The 21,747-nt window shown below is 37.4% G+C and overlaps 1 protein-coding gene and 1 pseudogene across 1 annotated transcript; one reads left to right on the forward strand and one right to left on the reverse strand.

The window, feature by feature from the left end:
- Positions 1-4,087: 4,087 nt before the first annotated feature.
- Positions 4,088-21,335, reverse strand: LOC111340713 (uncharacterized). The gene is made up of 18 exons (XM_088749192.1): positions 20,991-21,335; positions 18,250-19,278; positions 17,484-18,085; positions 16,510-16,652; positions 15,674-15,864; positions 14,081-14,168; positions 13,633-13,723; positions 12,878-12,927; positions 9,543-9,669; positions 9,354-9,457; positions 8,908-9,010; positions 8,642-8,792; positions 8,449-8,530; positions 8,106-8,172; positions 6,533-6,621; positions 6,181-6,301; positions 5,858-5,899; positions 4,088-5,749 (listed from the first exon to the last, which is right to left on the reverse strand). Exons 1-18 carry the CDS (start codon positions 21,049-21,051, stop codon positions 5,606-5,608), a joined length of 3,285 nt encoding a protein of 1,094 aa, XP_088605318.1. The 5' UTR covers positions 21,052-21,335; the 3' UTR covers positions 4,088-5,605.
- Positions 9,783-10,948, forward strand: LOC148736844 (uncharacterized; annotated as a pseudogene).
- Positions 21,336-21,747: the final 412 nt, after the last annotated feature.

Raw genomic sequence — 21,747 nt, forward strand, 5'->3', positions numbered from 1 at the left:
CGAATTTTTCTCTCTGTCCCACCGGATCATTTGTCAATCAACCGTCGTGTGATCTCGAACTCTTAAAGTCAAGTCAGCTTGAGCTATAGCTAATCCAAAGCGGTGAACAGCGGGCGCATTTTTCAAAATTGTTTTATGTCTTCATCACAATACAAGAATTTTTGAGATTTGTGTTTCCTTTCTCCAATGGAAACTGTCTTTATTTGTGGCGGTAAAATTGAGATCGAAGTAGGTGGTTCGCACATTATATTATTCCCACCATTCTGGTGGAAGTAAACAATATAGATATCTCATTAGCTCCTTTCGTTCGTCTACCAGCATTCAAATTTGACCCGCACACGTCAAAAGGGAATGACAAATGAGCCTAGGTCTTCCCAGGGAAGAGTTCCTTATATTGCGCGCCTTCGTGTTTAACTGAAAGTGAGGTTTCCAACGAAGTTAATTATGAAAACAATGAGCGCGGCGCCAACTTAAAAAGGGAAAGATTTCAAAACATGTCAAGTGCAGCAATAGACGAGATAATTACCAGAGCAGAAACAAAGAAAACTAAACAATCCACCGAATGGGATATCCAAGCTTTTGAAGACGAATTTTTTTTTCGTTGCAAAAATGTAATAAATACAATGTAAAACCTTCGAATAAAATGGACGCACATTTGTTAAACTTTCTTACCAAAAAAAAAACAAAACAAAACAAAACAAAAAAAAAAAAAAAAAAAAAACAATCAAGGAAAGTGAATAATTTTAAAACTGGCTAGCACACACACACGTTTCTAACCAACAACTATAACTTTCTCGAAAATGAACACCAAAATACAAATAAAAGCCTTTTCTTTTTTTGTTGCCGTTTTTTAATAGCTTGGTGTAGTGAAAGAAAAGTTGCCAAGAACCTCCACGAAATGAGCAACAAAGAGCTTGACCTAACACCTCCGCTACTTTTACGTAGAAGCACGAAAAAAAGATGGTGCATTGTATTCAAGGTCGTCCCTTCTTGGATTGCGAAATGCAATTGAAAGATACCTCAACAACCCGCCATTTAACAGAGGAATCTCCATGCAAAAGGCACAGATTTCCAAGCGTCAAACAAGCTCCGTCAGAGTCAGATAAAGCTAAACAAGTGCGAGAGCAAAGAAAATACAAAACACAAACCTCCAATTCCAGTAGCAGACCTCCAAAAGTTGAAGTCGTCAAATACAATCTGGGGAGACAATCGTTGGGGTCTTCAGCGGAATTTCTGGCTTCATATACCCCTGTACTGGTGTCGTCGAGGACGCGAAGGTTTACGACAGTTGACGAAGCAAAGCTTCCAGTTCTTATTAGACGACAACGGACGGGAATACGTTTCAATGATCCATGACGAGGCTACTAAGAACAATCCAGGGGATATTGAAGACATCAGAAGTGTAGAAAAGAGGGCCAAGATGCATTCAACATCAGATGATCCACTTTTTGACGGCCTCAACTGCCTCAAGAATTATCTCCAGAAGTTAAATCCTGCCTACGAAGCACTTTTTCAGTATCTAAAGCGAGCCGTGAAATCTGAAGATAAAGTTTGGTACGACAACAAGCCCCTGTGGGTCAACAAAATTGAAGGAAGGATGAAAGAAATTTCTAAACTAGAGTCTCTTTCGAGAATCTACACGAACCATTGTGTGAGGGCCACTGTAATCACGCTGTGGTCCAACGCGCAACTTTCATCGCGGCACATAATGGCGATCTCTGGTCATCGCAGTGAGGCTAGCCTGAGGAATTACAACACTCGTCCATCCAGTGAACAGCTAAGGGCTTGTTCAGATATCCTCTCTGGTACATTGAATGGAAGACGATCGCAGCCAAGTTCCACTGATGCAACCACTAGTTCCCGAAACCCTCCCGCTGCTGTAGATTCGACCGTTGTTTATTCACAGAACAACACAGCGCAGCAGTTTTTCAAGTTCCAGCCAAAACCTTTAAGCAGTTTTTTTTTCAGATTGTCACGTTGATAACGTTTAGGTTTTCATGGGCTAAAATTCGGCCGGATTTCATTAATCGGGTTACTTAAGATAATGGTTTTTGTACGAAAAAGTGCACTTTTATGCATGCGAATTATTAAGTAAGATTTGCGATTCTTCGTGATAGCTTTTAAGGGTTTGACATTTTGACAACTTTGGTCTTGTTTATCCGATCAAATTAGGTTTCTCATTCTAACAAGGATTCTGATTGGCTTATTATAAGCGTGCTCTGTCAGAGTATAGAGCATACTGACGACACTGACGTCCCGTGTTTGTCCCTGCACTTCTTTCGCGCTCTGGCCGCTTCCTGCGTGTTTTACTAAAGAACGGTCAAGGCTTCTCTATTTTTCAAGTCAAGGCTTCTCTATTTGTTAATTCTAATTAGTTTATATTGTATACACACGTTCGTATTTTGAGCGGCTCTGGACCCTAGAAGATATATACGTGTTTGAATAATGAATGTTTTTGTATTGTATGGCTCATTATTATATGGCTGCGTCTCGCAAGGACTGGGAACTACCAAATTCACGAATTTGATTGGCTGAAATCAATATTGAAGGCGGTCTAGATTTTCCCATCTAGACCGGCATCTAGATCGGTCTAGAAAAAAAGGTACAAAGAATGCAAAAAAAAATTGGCATATAAGACACAGCCATATAATAAACATCTTATTAACCGAGCTAGGTCGGTCTGTATGGGACAATCTTGACCTCGGGCGCCGGTACAGACTTCACTGCGTTCGGTCTGTACTGGCGACCTCGGTCAAGATTCTCACACACAAACCTCTCGCTCGATTAATAAGACCTAATTAATGTTGTTAGACCGGCTTCTCGAGGTAAGCCTTTGGGATACAGGAATATTAGAGTTTCAACGGTTCTATTGCTCTCTGTTCGCGTATATTCGTCTGAAGGCCGTAGTAAGGGAAACATACGCGAGTCCCGTCAGAGAACTCTGAGGAAGATATTACGTTCGGAGTATGCATGTGTTACTAATCAAGTGAAGAACAATTTATGGTTTAAAATCATTTTTGTTCTCACTTAGTAAAGTTATTGATAACAGGACTGCTCCCCATATCTGACTAGCTTTTGTCAACATTAATTTCATTTCTGGGTTAAGATCCAATCGGCGTTACTTTATCTTAAGAGGCTGAATCTCAGTCTACAGTTCCCTGTGGTTGGTAATGTCTTAAAGGACTAACTGTTAGTCCTTTACCAACTTTGAGGTTGGTAGTACCTAAAAGGATAAGCTTTTAGCATGTGTTGTTTTGAGTAAAAAATAGCCTATTCTTGCTATTACACCTTGCAGAAAATTGAATGTCATGCAAATTCTTGACGTCTTTTTTTCCGGTTAAAATATTTGCTGTTTGAAAAAATCATGGCAAAATAATCAAATAATATCGAAAAGAAAATATTTCATCCCGTTCATCGGGATTTTTTTTAGTAGAATCGAGTGCAACCATAATCATGCAGCGAGGAAAAAAGGAAAATTGAATAGTTAAATAGTTATCATAGACCCAAGCTCGAGGGAGTAACTTTTTGCTGTCAATTTCAGCAAGAACTGCTAATGTCACTCCTACTTGCAGTCGAACACTTTTCATTACGAGTCTTTGTGTACTTAGCTATTTACGAAACTATTTGCTTGTTTTCAGAGCGCCTACATAACACGAGCTGACACGGAACAAATATCTTTCTACTTGAAGTAAGTTTCTAATTTTGGAAGGACTCCACGGCTAAAATAATTGCGCTACCTTAACTTTCTCTGGTATCTCTTTACCTTTCGACCCTGCTGTTCTCCATTAGCACTTGAATTTTGCTATTATTAATTCTATTTTACCTGTTTTGAATAAATCAGTCCGGAATTGTGGAATATTGAGGACTTTTATTATCACAAATTGAACACAAGAAAACTGAGTAACAAGTAGGATTTCGAGCTTATTTCAATTGCACGGGTTATCCGTATCTATCCCTCCTGCTCAACGACGAATCGTATCGATATATATGAGCTATGGTTATGACAAAGAGGGGGGGTAAGGATACAAGGTCAAGAGACCTTCACATATGTCCAACGGGCATCTTAGAGGGGAAAGAATCTTTAGAATGGAAAAAAATTTGTGTCATTTAATTATAACTCCTTTGAATTGACGTTTATGCCATTGATTTCATATTTACAAAAATTGTAACAGAGACATGAACACATACAAAGAAAGTAGTTGGATTTCTAGTGCATCTAAGGCATATATCTAAGGAGCAAGTTGCACTATTCAAATATCGTATTTAAATCCTTTGCACATTACTGTAAATAGCACATGTCTGCTTCACGTTATGTTTGTTTGTGGGTTGCATAAACGCTAAGAGGCGGCTGGGATGGAGGGGAGCGTCGGGGGGGGGGGGGAGGGGGGAGATTCATCTCTCCACACCTTTTAGTAGGAACCTGAGCAGTTTCTCGACCTGCATTGATTTTAGAGAACAGGGTAAAAAAAAAAAAAAAAAAATCCCAAAAAAATAAAGAAATTGCAGCATTTCTTGCGTTGTTTAGTGTTACTCTACGCATTGTTCAAAAGTCAGAGGAAATCCTCCCAAAGGGCAGTGGAAGTTTGTTTCATTACTGTTAAACACATCGATTTGAATTCAAAGCGATCAAAAGTGAGTTTTTGCCTCGCTCTGCGACGGATATAAGTTTGAATAAATGTAACAAACTACTGGAGCATGTGATTCATTTACTTAATATTAATCACCGAGTAATTTATTTATTTATGTTCATATCAACTCATTCCTTTACTAAATATGATTGTAAAACTCGACTTTCACCATTGCTATTAAGAAAGTACAATCTGATTGTTGCACTATTACAGGTAGCTTAGAGTTACCCTGTATACCCATAATGTGGTTCGAGATAATGTCATTATGAAATATTACTAAGTGGTGGCGTAAAGGAAAGATAGTGAAATGGGGATTAATGTTCAAAAAGTGGTGCTCGAATGTAATTCATGTATCCCTCGAAGGGGGTAATCATTAAAAGAATAAAAAGCCATTGTTTCAAGGACGGACTGCTTTCAAATCTAACAATACAATGACAGGCAACCTCTCTATCAACTAATTACATTGGCTTGCAGCTGATACATACTTTCCCTGATTACATACGATGATTCTATAATTACTAACCTTTTATATGTATAGGAAAAAAAAAAAAAGTTCCCTGGGACTAGCTCCTAGCTAAAAGATTAAACATTGCATTGAGGACTTTTTAATACTTGGAAGGCTAGAGATCAATAATTAGGAAGACTTCTTGCATCAAATATCAGATTTCTATTAGCCAATGACGTGATCGGAACCACCTAGCTTTACCGACAGGTCGAAACTGAACAATTGTTATTGATCAACTACCGTCACGGTGGCCTAATTGCTCGTTTTAAACTATCAAATTTCATTATCGGTCTTTTTAATCAAAGAATTCAGGCTGCGCTTTTCTTCAGTTCAAACTAATTTTTAGACTACTATTCAACTGCCCACACGTCACCAACATCACTTGCGTCAACCTGTGAGCTTTTCCTTGAGGAGTTTTCATTGTTTATGGGTGGATGTCGGTCAAATTGAATAACTGAAGTATGATATAATGCTATTTTTTGAAGGAATGCCTTTCTACTACCCAAACATTGCCGACAGCACTTGGATTAACTTGTGAGCTCTTCTTCACAGAGTTTCCATGGTCTGTAGCAGAAGAACAAATGATGTTCATCTTTCTCTTCAAGCGTTCTCTAATCTGTAAATGAACAGCCGACAAAATTTTAGTTCCTATACGCGAAAACCTTGATGTCTAAGAAGTTCACATTTCGTTTAATGTACATCTTCAGGATTGTATTCAACTCACCTGGCTGTTTCGCAGACAATGAAGTACAAAAATCAGGACACCCTAAAACAGACAATTATTTCAGGATTAACCCTTTTGCAATCCGAGGTGAGAGAGGTTTGATCGTTTGGATTCCTTTCAGCAACCATAATAAAAATGGCGAAAGAATAATTCAAAGCAAGTCTCATATCTCGTAAACCAAAAAGATTGTCTCGTATTAGATAGATTATTTTTGATCGGGCAACATCATCTAACCAAGGTTTAAGTGTCTGATCATGGTATTTCAGTATGTATTGAATGAAGGACTATAATTTCATTATCAACCATGTTTCTTAAAAGCTCACCTGAGTAGAGTTGAAGATAGTGAAAATGTAAGCGAAAGCTTTGTGTAATGGTAAGAAAAGACCAAAGACCCACGTGACACCCAGCAGTGGAATCATCACCGCACATGTTTTCATGCCAAGTCTGAAGAACGACAACAATACCAGCAGCAATAACCGTTTCTAAATAATAATACCTCATCGTCCAAGAATACCTAGGTTGAAATTTAGGCAAATACTATAAAGCTAGATGAGGCAACTATTTGTTCACATTACTCAAGAAGTCTCTTAAAAAACTATTTATTATCCACCTTTATTCCCCCCTAAGTTTAGTTTATCACAACTATAAGATAAATCGTGAAATTTGAAAACTCACCGTATCTGCTGCATATGATTTTCTTCTCCCGTTGGTTGGATTAATGTGCTCATCTCCTTCATAACTCGGACGAGTATCAAAATGTTGAGCTAAAAGAAGCACGAAATGTAAAATATATCATCGAAAACAGAAAAAAGCTATACATATTGTTACGAGCGTTTGAAAAAGTAAAAGTTTGAATCCTTTAACAAATTGAATCCCCCAGTGGTAAGCTGGTCAAGACGCTCTAGTGCCACTATGATCAGAATTAGAGGACCCTGTGCTGCGCCAGCAAAAGGTTTTTGTTGTTATAATACAATATTTTATTATCCAACTACATCCAGACGAGTACAAATAACGCCATAGACGAGTACAAATGTCACGCGGTATTTGTACTCGTCTATTGTAGAGTACAGGTTAAACAGGTTTTCTCGCATCGCGCAAGCGAAGAATTGGATTGTAGTTATAAAAAAAAAAAAAAACAAATGGTGGACAATTTGAATCATATTTCCGAATGGCTGGCAAGTATAGATCCAAGTTCATAAGATGAATGGAACGAAGAAAAACAGCTTGACGACCAGAAAATTTCTTCATTTAATGAAGAAAGTAGAAACAGGATCAAAACAACGCGCCAATTCCGTTCCGCTTCGCATACTTCTGTCACACACCCTCCGTAAATTAAATATCTGTAAAATTCGCCCGCACTGAAATAACAGTTTGGCGTGTTGGATAATAAAAGAAGTATTAAAAGTCTTGTTGTGTAGTATCGCTGAGTATTTTTACTCGTTATTTGTATTTCGACTCGCCCTACGGGCTCGTCAAAATACGGCACAACTCGTAAAAATACTCAGCGATACTACACAACAAAACGTCTAATAAGATATATATATATATATGTATATATATAAATTCTGTATGCGAGGAAAACCCTGACCCTGTACACCCCAAGTAATCATACTTAAATAGAATAAGTGTTTGAAAAGAAAATTTGCTTGGAGTAAATTTTATTCTATTTAAGTATGATTACCTGGGGTGTACAGGGTCAGTGTTTCCCTGGCATACACAATTTGTTTAATTGAAATTAGCCTGTATCCGTAATTGGATCCTCCTTTGTGATCCGCTAAGTTGACTTCGATCGTGTGTCTTTAATAGATCCTTAGTTGGGTTTTATATGAGGTCATAGGCTTTCCCTACCCGGTCACCTTGAAAAGTTAAATTTCCCGGGAGACCACGTCTCCGATCACCTAAATCACATCTTTGTTTGCCGTGTTGCCAGCATGGTTGTCCTGATAGTGTAGTAGTCATCACACCTGACTAGTAACAGGAGGGACGTGGGTTCAAATCCCGCTCAGGGCAAATTTTCTTTTCAAACATTTATTCTATTTTTATATATAAATAGAGTAAATCTATAAATATATATAATGAATAAATGAATAAATATATATATATATATATATATATATATATATATATATATATATATATTAATGTTATATAATATTATTCTTATTGTTATTATCTCTAATAATAGAAATGATAGCAATAATAATTACAGTAAAAATACCGATGAAGTATTGATTGATCACAGACTCACAACTTCAATGAAAGCCACAAATGTCACAAAGATCCAGATCAGGTTGTTAGTCGAGGACAGCCAGCAACTGGGAACGAGTTAAAAAAAAATTAATAGATAAAAAAAAAATTGCCGCAAATAGCCCCTAGCTCCCCCCCCCCCCCCGCAACCCTCTAACACATATCAAACACAATAACACAAGGCAGATTTAAGCGAAAAGAAATTAACTAAAGGAGAGAAAGAAGGGAAGGGGCCCTAACGCCTGCAATATTTCGTGAAACTCAGATTGTTTTAATAAGGAAAGAGAGATCAAAGAAAAAGGAGGGGAAGAAACTGCACCTGCAGTAGTTAATGTTTAACATACTATTTTTCACTTGTAAAACTCTGAATTCCATCTCTTCCAGACGCTATGCTTAGTGAAATGACCACCATGATTACTGGCATACCTAATCAGAAAGAGAAGAAAGTCAGTGCAACCCGAGATATCATGTGTTCAATTGGAGACCATTTAAAATAATGCAGATAGAAATGACTTGCAACGAGTTAAATAAAAATACCCCATGATATGACGTGATACAAATGCATCTTGGTGTTGACGTTGTAAACTTTCACAAGAAGCAGGTAGAAATAAATTCCCTCGACCAACATCCAACAGAAGGCGGCCATCAGGAAATACTGCAGAAAAACTGCTGCTGTGATACAGGAAGCCTGCGAGGAATATAAAAAAAAAGGTTTTGTTTTTTTCATGTTTTTTTTTTACAAGATATTTTTAAACCCCTAAAAATCAAATAAACCATGAACAGTTGAAAAAGTCTACACTCACCGTATTTCCTGTGCCGTTTACACCAGCGAGAAATGTTATTTGTCCAGCTCCGAGTGCCACAGAAAGACTTAAACGTATTTGAGAAAGAGGCTGCCATATGTCTCTAGTGAAGCAAGCAAGCAATGAAAAACAAACAGTCGAACAAAAACAAAAACAAAAATAAATCCCAAAGACGAGACAGAAGCAAAACAAAACAAGATAATATTTGACAAAGTATTTTGTGTACTAGTTCATCTTACTCGCTGTTGCTTCGAGATTTAATTTATCTTGATTCAGCTTTGAATCGCTATTGTGCTATTATCATCATCGTTACTATCTTTTTTGTTCGATTTACTTTTTCATTCATCTTACTTTTTAAACAATTGCAAGCTGATCTAATTTAAGCCCAAGAGCCTTCAAGATTGTGTAAAGACTTAGCTCTTCATTCCTATGGCTGTAGTACTTACGTGAGGAAGGAATATAGAATAATCGTCAAAAGTATCCCGAGGAGAGAAAGGCTTAATCCCACGTATGTGACAATTTCCAGAATGGTTTCGTCCTCCGCTGTGAGCTGTGAAGAGACATGAAGAGACATAGATATCTCGTTAATTAAGCTAAACGAATTGTATTACCAATTCCGAAAATGAATTCATTACCCCTGGGCTGCCATTGTAGTCAACTAAGACAGCAAAATGAGTCAGGTGATCGCAGCTGCAAACTGTTTCTTCTGAGTTGCTTTCAGATGCAACTATATAGCATCCTCTCTCTGAAAATCCACCTGAACTGAATATAATGATAATAATAACTTTATTTTTAAAGTATATAGAGATCCTAGTCGACGCTGTGGCTTATTTCCCAGCCACAGCTACAGTTTTGTTTTTATTCTGGGCATCCAGATGTGTAAACTGCCCGAAATAGTAATGATAATAATAATAGTAATAATGATAATTATAGTAATCATAATAATAATAATAACAATGATAACAATAGTAATAGTAACAATAATAATCATCAGAATGATAATAATAGTAGTGGTAACAATAGTAATGATAATAATAACAATAATAATAATAACAATAATAATAATAATAACAATAATAATATTAATAATAATAATAAGAAACGAAACTTTGCTGAGAGTGCAGAAAGCTGTATTAAGTAGCACTCTGACCATTGCAAAAACATTTAAACTGGTTACAGCGTGAGAATTTTAATGACATTATGATTTGGTTTTTATGCATAGGATTTTATGGACATTTTAAGTTAAGGATATTTTAAGAACCGAACAGTAAATCATGAACATTAAAAAAAAAAAAATTAAAAACATCTTAGTATTGGGCCAATTGACACTTTTATCGTTTTATATTGATCATTTATATTTAATTAGTATTAGATATTATTATAGTTAACAGTCCTGTCCTGCAGATAGGTTACGAATTTTCGCCCTATCTTGCTTAGCTCACTAGCATCCAAACGTGTATACTGCATAATAATAATAATAAGCGCACGTGCTAGCAGGTTGTGGAGCACTAGCCCAGTGTAAATACATGATTCGGCATAATGCAGCACTTAAGGTAATTTTCTACAAACTCTTGAAGACCTAGACTTAGTGACAACAGTACCACCGTGGTACTCTCAGAACATGCCGATGCAACTTTAGGAGAACAAGAGAGGAAAGGCACCCTGGGACATACCACTATATACAGAACACGCGGAGGTGAGAAAAACAACAGGTTAGACTGTACGGTTATAGACAAGGAGAGGAAGAAAGGAGAGTTACTTGAAATGAGCTGTCGATGGGTCAGTAATAGAGAGATCAAATGTGCAGAGAAGACGAACAAATACGCCCCGCTGCGTTACGAATTAAGAAGGAGATACCCAGAGTCCAAGATTGAGCAGCATAACATCATCATAAGCACACTTGGAGGGAGCTCGGGAAGGGTCAAGCATACGCCGACTGGTTAGAAGTGGCCAATGCCATTCAGTGCTAAGGAACATGCAGAAAGCTGTAGTCTCTAGCTCCCTTAATATTGCCAGGACTCTCAAGGTCCTATCGGACTAAATTCTTCCAACGAAATCAGTTTTAAGTATAGGTTTTAAACATTTATCTCCATTTAAGGGTCTATGGGTATACCATTTTAAAACTCTTAGGTCTATTTGCGTCTGGACTTTTGCGTCCATCCTTTTAGGGTCTAAGGGCACATAATTTTTTTAAAGTTTAGCTTTATCTATGTAGTAGTGACAATTGAATAGGCTACGCCTTTCGCGCCCTATATCGATTTTATTTGTAACCTGAAGCATTCAGAAGTGTATATTGCGGAATAATAATAATATTAATAATCATACAATATAGAAATTAATTTAATTTAATTTATTCCATTTCACTGCAATTACATGGGAAAAAAACAAAAGAACACACAATAATAACAAATTGGTTTACATAACAAGGCAGTGGGGAAGACTAGAAGGAAGCTGACGAACCATTCGTGCTAGTCAACCCATTATGAAGAAAATATACGGATATAAAAAAACTTGATCAAGGTATGTAACTGGCTAGCTGCTAACTTCCTAACTGAGTAATCTAACTAACTAACTAACTAACTAACAGCCTTACTAACTAAGTGCTGGTTTAGCCCAGGTGGTACAGGGGTGCTCCGGGTCGAAAACCCTATCGTTATAAAAAATAGTGCATAGTCTCTTAAAAGTAGAAACACTACAGATGGCCGTCCTCAGCGCCTCAGGCAGATTGTTCCATAGATACGGAATCCTATTAAAAAATTTTCCCTTAAAAATTTCCGTCCTGAATCTATTAATTCTTAGTTTATTACTTGCATGTGATCTTAATCTCTCATCTGAACAAAATTGAAAATACGAAATTAACCCGAAAAACCATAGGAGCGCCAATAGTTTAATTAACTGTCCCCCTTCCATGAGTTCATAACCTCTACACATCATCGAGTACTTTCGATTTTGACAGCTTGTGACATCTCGGTTAGCTCAATTGGCTAAGCGCCGGACTGTTGTGTGGGAGGTCGAGGGTTCGAGTCCCGGCCGGACCAACACTCAGGGTCTTAAAATAATTGAGAAGAATATGCTACCTTTCTATAACATCGATCAAGAAATGGTTAGATATTCTAGTCTTCTCGGATAGGGACTAATAAATGGAAGTCCCGTCTCCTGCATCTATTAATTAGTTAATATGGTTAAGCAGAGGACGTTAAAGAACCCACTTCACGAGATAACTGTGATGTGGTCTGGCCTGGTTACTGGGAATTGGGGGGAAGGGGCATCTGTCATATTCACCTTTATTTGATTTAAACTGCTTAGCAGTCTGGTAAAGTCCCCCGTACAGTGCTGCAAAGCGCCATGAGTTCAAGATGTGAGCGCGATATAAATACAAGTTATTATTATTACTATTATTATTACAATTATTATTATTATTATTATTATTATTATTATTATTATCTTCTCAGCTCCCTGTCTCTGATAAATACGTCTTTGAATAATCACTTTCAAACCGAGACCAATGGGTATTCGGATGTTATTCAGCTTTGAGAAAAATTTTAGATGGACTTGTAAAGCATTATTAAAACCTAACCTAAGGTGAAAAAAGAAAGCAAGCCAACGAGCAAAGATAAAGAACAAGGAAAAGAATACAAATGAACAAATCAGTAGACATATAATTAGAGTACATAGAAGGACTTTCTCAGCAATATTTCCAGAGATAAAAGTAGGAAAAGAGCCAAATGAAACGTAAGAACAGCAAGTAAAAACTTAAAAAAAAATGTAACAAATCAATGGTTTGAATTTATGAACAAACAGTTTGACCTTGACAGTCGTTTTTAGAACGTAGGTATAGTTTCAAGGCTTTATCAAAATCGAGTGGGGAATCTTCAAACATTCAAGAAGGATATAAAATATTTTATCATGATTTGAGAATCAAGATCCAATTACTTCTGTAACTGGGTAGATGATACGTTCCAGCTGTTACCTTTCGTTTGAGCCATTCCAGAACATACAATTCCTCTCTCCTTCATGGACCTAATTTAAAAATAGATCTCTGGATTAGTTAACACAACATAAAACAATTCAAACAACAAATATATATGAAATACATATATATGAACTGCGGTTATGAAACGTATATGTGCACGATCCTTCGCAGTAAAGCACTATTTAAGCAATAGTGAAAATCAGACTTGAAAAAAATTCAGGCCTGTAAGGGATTCGAACCACTGACCTCTGCGATACTAGTGCAGCGCTCTACCAGTTGAGCTAACAAGCCAACTGGGAGCAGGCCATCAAATTAATTCGACATAAACCCGTAGATGATAAATCAAACAACAAATATATATGAAATACATATATATGAACTGCGGTTATGAAACGTATATGTGCACGATCCTTCGCAGTAAAGCACTATTTAAGCAATAGTGAAAATCAGACCTGAAAAAAATTCAGGCCTGTACGGGCCTGAATTCATATATATGTATTTCATATACATTTGTTGTTTGATTTATCATCTACGGGTTTATTTCGAATTAATTTGGTGGCCTGCTCCCAGTTGGCTTGAGAGCTCAATTGGTAGAGCGCTGCACTAGTATCGCAGAGGTCAGGGGTTCGAATCCCGTACAGGCCTGAATTTTTTTTTTTTTTTCAGGTCTGATTGCTTAAATAGTGCTTTACTGCGAAGGATCGTGCACATATACATAAAACAATTCATTATAAAATCGTTCTTGTTCTTACATTCAGGTTTCTAAACTTTAAGATGACATTCTCCTGCGATTTTTCTGGTTTTGGATCCATAGCTACGGCCTTGATCTCAGAGTTCAAGTACCTATAGAGAAATTAGAAGTTTAGAATGAAACCAATCAATTTTGACCATAGTAACTCTTATGGAAGCCTTTATAAAACAGTGTTACTTTCAAGATACTCCATTAGTAAAAGTGTTGTGATGCGCATTTGATCATAGTCACATGTTAATTTGCGCAATATAAATGTTAAATTATTATTATTATTTTTATTATTATTATTAGACGCTGAAAGGATCATTGACTTACAGGAATAATCATTCTCTCTCAATAGGTTTTGGAAAATTGATGACGTTGTAAGTTAAACGGATCGAGTTTCTTTTTTGGCTGTTTTTGTTGGAAGCCACACTTGGTTAAGAAACTTAATAGGGAAGTAACCTCACCTTGTGTTGCCTGTTTTGATTATGAAGGGTCGATCTGTAAATAGTACCCCATGAAGATCTTTGTAAAGGATCCTAACAACCACTGACACTAAAAAGGAAAAGGAAACAAAATCAGGCAAAAAAAGAATTACATTATGAATTCCACGGATAACTTATAATAATAATAATAATGATAATAACAATTGTAAAACTAATAATGATAATGACAATTTTAATATACATAGAGAGCTCGCAAACAGATACCCTGGGTACGAGATCATTCAAAACGGTATAATCATAGATGTCCTTGATAGTCACTCAAGAGAGGTGGAGAAGAATATCAAAGAACTGATAGGATACAAGAGTGAATCTGTCTTGGGACAGATGCCGAAGGCCATCCCGACAAGTTCACTTCATACTGCAACAACATCGATGCTGAGTCACTAGGTATTGCATATAACGAGCGAAACGTGTGAAAGCGTGGTGTGAAATTCCTGGTGAGTGTAGTCCTGAGAAGGACTGTTGTCGGTGGCAGTGACTAACGCTTCGACAACCTGTGCGAAAGTAATCATCAGAGTCAAGAGAATAGTTGTTGTCAGTCGAATGTTCTTATTTCAGTTCGTGTAAAATGATTGGTCAGTTTTGCTGTGATGTTATCGGCTGTAAGTCTCAAGTGGCGTAAGTCGGTCGTGATTGGTCTGTTTCAATCCGTGGGTAAAGTTAGGTCGTTCTGTTCGGTTCGCTTGTAATGTTTATGTCGTGAATGAGTCGTTTGTATGGAGACGGTACTAGTTAATGTCTAACTTACAGCACTGAGTACTTTCAACGACTGACTCTGGATAGCTGGTTTACTCTCCTAGAACAGACTCCCCTAAACAGGTGTCAACTACTACCGGCTCCATACAAACGACTCATTCACGACATAAACATTACAAACGACGGAACCGAACAGAACGACCTAACTTTACCCACGGATCGAAACGGGCCAATCACGACCGACTTACGCCACTTGAATCTTACAGCCGATAACAACACGGCAAAACTAACCAATCATTTTACACGATCTGAAATAAGAACATTCTACTGACAACAACTATTCTCTTGACTCTGATGATGACTTCCGCACAGGTTGTTGAAACCTCAGTCACTACCACCGACAACAATCCTTCTCAGGACCACACTCACCCGGACGATCACGTTACACTTTCACATTAAGACATGAATCATTTTTACTCGTTTATATTTCTTATTGTGCATATAGATCCTAATTGACTTTGGGGCCCAGCCACAACTATAGTTTTGTTTTGATTCTGGGCATCCAGATGTATATACTGCCGCGTATAAATAATTCTAACAATTTCAAGTTTATATAATGCTAAGACTCCGCTGATGTTCCTCAGCGCTTTACAATAGGTTTTTTTATTAAAATCTAAAAACCTAAGATACAAAATGGCATATCATGCTATGAATATTTTACTTCTTTACAATCAGGTATGAATAAAATTGGTAGTTCCTTACATTGTTTGAATGTACGAAATCCAAACTGCTATTCACACAATAAAAAATTGCATTGTACTATCACATCGAAGATTTAAAACTGCAGTAAATACACACCGTTGTTTACAAAATTTGCAGAGGATAAACTTATGCTCCTTTGTATTTCCTGTTCCCCATGGTAAAAGTCACTAGCATTTTGGCGGTACACTTTTTGTATTGCCAGCACTGACGGAGAAAAAATAACAGCAAATGACAAAATTAAGAATAACACATTTCCGAAGAGATGTCTTTCACGTTTGACTGCTGTTCTTTACATAGTCTCTTGGCAAGTACAATCCTCCACAGATCATAGAGAAATCCATAAAAAGAGGTTAATACTTTGAGCATTCTAATCGCCAGAAATAATAATCCACCACTCTCATGATTCGTATGATGCACGATCCTCGTAGTAGAGAGCGCTATTTATGCAATAGCGAAAATCAGACCTGAAAAAAATCAGGCCTGTACGGGATTCGAACCACTGACCACTGCGATACTATTGCAGCGCTCTACCAATTGACCAGCGCTCTACCGTACAGGCCTGACTTTTTCCAGGTCTGATTTTCGCTATTGCATAAATAGCGTTCTCTATTGCGAGGATCGTGCATAATACGTATTTAATACCGCAGTTCAAAATATATGAACTTCATATATTCATTGTAACTCTCATGATTGATAGACATAACTAGCCAATGAATAGAGCAGATAAATCGGCAATAGCACTTGTTAACAGGTCCCATTAAAAAAAAAAAGTATTACATTATCAAAGCAAATAAGCCATTTTGTAAATCAGTCGATTAGTCAGTGAATTTATAAGTAACGCATTATTACAAATCTGAATAAATCATTGTCCTGACTCGCCTAGTGTGTGGTTATCTATCTTCACTGAAGAGTTCTTTCCAATCAGTTGGTACTTGCCATAATTAAGAGCAAATTCCTCCAAGGCGGCTGCCACCTCGAAAGTGGATTTTCTTATCATATCTATTTCTTCTTTGCTAAGAGGTTTTGGGATGGTTTGAATACTGGTGATGAAGTCTTCAAAAAGCCTTATAGCCGCCTGTAACAGCATGAAATATTTTTGTTAAAGTAAGATGCTATAAATTTCTACCCGTGAGAACCAAACAAAAGATTTGAGTTTCCTATGAAGATTCCACCCGCAGACCCCAAATCGTGGTCGGACTTTTTTACAAAAGAGTTTAAGGGAACTGTTACTCGTGCAATTTGTTAGCAAAGGCATATTTATTATTCTCCTAGTAAGATCATAAAAAAACTAGATAAGGAAATTAATAAACTCCAAAAGCGAATCGAGAAAAAAAACTAAATCCTGCAGGATGGTCAACTGGTGTCCAAGAACTCTTCCAAGAAAGAAGTCGGAACATCTTCTCTAGCGATCAATTTTCCACTCATGCCAGCTCATGTCGTAATAAAGATAATACTAACAAAGTTGGCGATTATAATACAATAGTAATCACAATAGTAATACAAGATGATGATAATGGCGATGATGACGACGATCACGATATTAATTCAGAACCGTCTGATCTCGTTGAAAAACAAGAAAGAAAAAAAAAAGAAACAGATGGAGCTCCACGTTTTCCAATACCATCATAAAGATGTAGGAGCTACTCTGGACGCTTTTGAAGCTTAAGAACAGATTCATTGCATTTGTCATTCTTTGTAATCATTGTTCATGTTATATGCACTAAGTGACTTAACTATAAAATAGAAATCAATAAATAAATAGGAAAGAAATAAACTCATACCATCAAGGAGCTGATTCCACTAATTTCTATTCCACCTAGTTCCGAGAAATATTTTTTTGCCTGAGGTAGATAAAGACAATAGCGTTGAAAAAGGGCAGACCATATAAATTCTAAATAAAAAAAGTTAAGAGGAAGATATTACGTGCCAGATTCTTAACCGCTTCCACCGTCGATGACGGAGGTGTCCCTTGAGATGGATAAGTTGAAGATGATGCTGCTGTCGTCATCATTACTAACAGTGGTGATAATGATGGAGATGGCATTGATGACGATGAAACAGCTGTTGTTTCGGCTGCTGCTTCTACTGGCGATGACGCTGATGCTGATGCCGTTGATGACGATAATGATGAGGATGATAATGATGATGCAGTTGCCGATGATACTGCCTCTGCTATTGGTGATAACGCTGATGCTGATGCTGCTGGTGACGACAATGATGTTGATGATAGTGATGATGCAGTTGCCGATGATGTTGCTTCCACTACTGGTGATGATGTTGATGCTGCTGGTGAAGATAATGATGGTGATGATACTGATGATGCAGTTGCCGATGATGCTCCTTCTGATATTGCTGTTGCTAGATTTGATAATAATAAAGACTTTAATGTGGGTGATGAAGATGCTTCTGCTAGTAATACAGTTGCTGATGATGATTGCGATGATGGTGATGGAAATGGTGATGGTGAGATTATTGATAGCGGTGGTTGCGTCGATGATTGGCGTGGAGCTGAAAGATGAAGAAAATTCTCATTGTCAAAATAAAATTGACACTCACATTTGAAAGCAATGATAAAGTGTAGCGAAGTTAGAGTATGGCAATTAAGTATTATACTATTTATAGAATCTTAAGGACTTCGTGTATTAAGTACTTAATGTGCAAATTGTACTCACCGTAAGTCTCAGTTCCTTTCCCTGCTGAAGGTTTAGTTGCAAAAGGAAGAATACCGTTACACATAACGATATTAGACGTGTATAAATTTGAAGTGCTGTAGATACTATTTGCATACTTGGTGCATGTGCACGTTCCTTGGCTCGTACAAGTTTCATAGATTATCGTACTGAGAGGCGGTGTGTTATAGGACGACATGAGACTTCCACAGCAAATACCATTTCCAGAGCACACAAGCTTATCCCGAGAACTGATTGGCCAGGTTCTAGTCATGCGGCATTCGTCAGCTGTGCACCTCTGTGAACAATAATCAGCGTCACAGTGCATATTGCACGCATTTCCCTTTTCGCATAGCTGCTTTGTACATCTGCCTCCGCTACATTCCATATCACATGTTTTGGCCTTGCAAATTTGTTCACAATAATTACTGCTACATCCCAGACGCATTGTGCATTTTTCTACCTGATCTTCGCATTTCTGTATTTTACACCTGCCTCCGCTACATTTCAATTTACATTCTTTTTTAGCCTTGCAAGTCTGTTCACAATCCTTCTCGCAAACTGGCAGATGCATTGTGCATTGTTCTACCTGATCTCCGCATTTCTGTATTTTACACCCGCCTCCGCAACATTCCAATTGACATTTTTTTTTAGCCTTGCAAGTCTGTTCACAATCCTTCTTGCAACCTAGCAGATGCATTGTGCATTGTTCTACCTGATCTTCGCATTTCTGTATTTTACACCCGCCTCCGCAACATTCCAATTGACATTTTTCTTTAGCCTTGCAAGTCTGTTTACAATCCTTCCCGCTACATAGCAGCTGCATTGTGCACTGTTTTACCTGATCTTCGCATTTCTGTGTTTTACACTTGTCTCCACAACAAATCAGATCACATGTATCGTTGTTGCAATGTCGTTCATTTTCGCTGCATTCCATGTTACAACAATTATGAACGTTGCTGCAATTCCAAAGAGGTTTACAATTCGATGTACATTTACTGGGATCACAAGCATTTTTACCTCTCTCAAAACCTAAAAAATAAAAAAAAGATACTTATAGTAATGATACCGATGACCATAGTTCTGACCATTCTAAAGCGACGCTAGCAGAAATCGCCAATTCATTCGCAAGCTAGGTACTGATTGATATAAACACTAACAGACTGTCAGCATTTTTTTTTAAATGGACGAAAATCATCACCCTTTATTATTCAACTGAACTCTGTAGAGTACAAATAACGCCATAGACGAGTACAAATATCACGCGGTCTTTGTACTCCAAATAACTGGTAAGACAGGTTTTCTCGCATCGTGCAAGCGAATAATTGGATTGAAGTCACGAAAAAAAAATGGCGGACAGTCTGAATCATATTTCTGACGGTAAGGAGTCGGGATGGCTGGCAAAATGTAATTACAGATCCAAGTTTATTAGGCGAATCAAATGAAGAAAAACAGTTCGACCACCAGGAAATTTTGTCACTTATTGAAGAAAATAGAAACAGCAACTCGACAACGCACCAATTCCGTTTCACTTCGCACGCTTCTGCCACGCACTCCCCGTAAATACATATCCGCCAAATTCGCCCGCACTGGAATAAAAATTTGGCCATTTGGATAATAAATAATTTATTAGACGTTTTGTTGTGTAGTGTCGCTGAGTATTTCTACTCGTTATTAGTATTTTGACTCGCCTTACGGGCTCGTCAAATTACAGCAAAACTCGTAAGAATAATTAGCGACACTACACAACAAAACTTCTAATAAGATATTTGTATTTCATCTGATATCGCATCATTAATATCATTCTTCTATGGTTCATGTTGCTGTTTGCAGGGATCGTCCTTAATAAGTTAAGGGGGTTAAGAGTGTGTTGTCCAACACAGGGTAGGATTGTAAGAGTATTTTTGTCCTATACAGGGTCAGGATTTGAAACCCTCAGCGGCACCACTATGCCCAAACAGCAGTCAAGTACCCCGCGGGGGGTATAATTTGACAAGAGAACAAATATACGCTGTCACTATGTTCAGAAATACATACACTTTTAAGGCCTCTTGGTAGCTGGCCCTCTTAAGATTATAGTGCAACGCTTAGTTCCCATATCGAATACTTTTTATATCAGGGATGTTGGGTATATCCTCGAGTATTCCTCAGTATTTCGAAATTCTATAACTGAATGGTGTTGGCTTTTCAAATATCGTTTATTAGAATGAATGCAAGGGGGAATTGAATCAATAATAATGTTAAAGCTAAAGATGTAAACGAAAACTGGACGAGGGAAAAGAAAAAGAAAAGGAAATCCGCCGGATCCTTTAAAAGAGGACTTGAAATCTTTTTCGTTGACCTACTGAGTGTGGCGGTATAAGGTTAATCCTTTTTAAGTATTTTTTTAATTAAAAAGTTGGGCCAAAACTGTCGCGACGCCATTTGCATGTTTGCGTCTGAGTTTCATATTTTCATGATAGACCCCTAAATTGAATCAGGCTTAAGGTCTGTAGCTCAGAAACACATTAGCATACTGGCCTATTGAGATTACTCCCCTAAAACATTTTTTCTTGGCCCTTCGAGGAAAGCCTGTGTGGTCAGCTCTCACAAAGGAGAAAGTAATTTAAAACCATTCTAAGTTCAACTGTCTCTGTTTTCTCCCAATATTTTCGAAGACTACTCGTCGGGCAGCCTTAAGTTCGACTCCTCGAAATACGCTTACGATACCTAATTAAGCTTTCAAAAGAAGCTTTGGTACTCACTCAACAGAGTTATTGAAAACAGGACTGTTACCCACAACTGGAATCTTCTTGTCGTTGTCATTATTTTCCGTTGCGTGGATTGAGTTCCTGCAAGCTGAACTAAATGCAAATTGTGAGTGGCTATAGACCGGTCCAAAATATCCTTTGTAATTATAAATGCCAGGCTTCCGAGAATTCTCTTTTCAGAAATATATACATATATATATAATCGCTCAGTACTGCCTGCTTCTACGTATGATGCAGGAAACTGAATCCAAGCTATTGACGTCGGCTCAAGAAATATAGAGAGTATGATATCAAAATTTCAAGAATATTCTTATGTCGCATTTTTAAACTCTTTTAACAAATTAATACATGCCACACAACAGATGGCGAAAAACAATACAGTTTTGAATAATACAGCCTTAGGTTAAAAAAAAAAAACTACTTAGTGGGACAGGTGTTAGTCATTTCAAACTCACTATCAACTACTGAGAGTAGTTAGTGTTTGTTTAGCACGTTCACATCGAATTACATTTTTTTTACGGATCTAGCATCTCATCACAGAAGTTGCTTCGAAACCGTGATCACGACTCCAAATGAAATGTTCTGTCACAAATAGCTTTTTTTTATCGTCGTTTTTTTCTAATGACTCTCACTAGGTGGTCCAGAGCTGAATATCTTGCCTGCATATACCACGCACTACAAAGTGCTAGTGACAAAATATGTGACATTTTTCATTTCTTAAAATGATGAATGGAAATAATAGCTCAACATA

Source organism: Stylophora pistillata, chromosome 2 (assembly GCF_964205215.1).
Source record: "Stylophora pistillata chromosome 2, jaStyPist1.2, whole genome shotgun sequence".
NCBI classification, from domain to species: Eukaryota; Metazoa; Cnidaria; class Anthozoa; order Scleractinia; family Pocilloporidae; genus Stylophora; species Stylophora pistillata.

Excerpts from the sequence above, each read along its gene's own strand:
- LOC111340713 (XM_088749192.1), bottom strand. The coding sequence starts at position 21,051 with ATGACAACGACAAGAAGATTCCAGTTGTGGGTAACAGTCCTGTTTTCA. Across the intron at positions 15,865-16,509 it reads TTTGCTCTTAATTATGGCAA|AACAGCAGTCAAACGTGAAA; the intron begins GTACCAACTGAT and ends GACTATGTAAAG. Across the intron at positions 8,531-8,641 it reads GTATCACGTCATATCATGGG|GTATGCCAGTAATCATGGTG; the intron begins GTATTTTTATTT and ends CTTTCTGATTAG.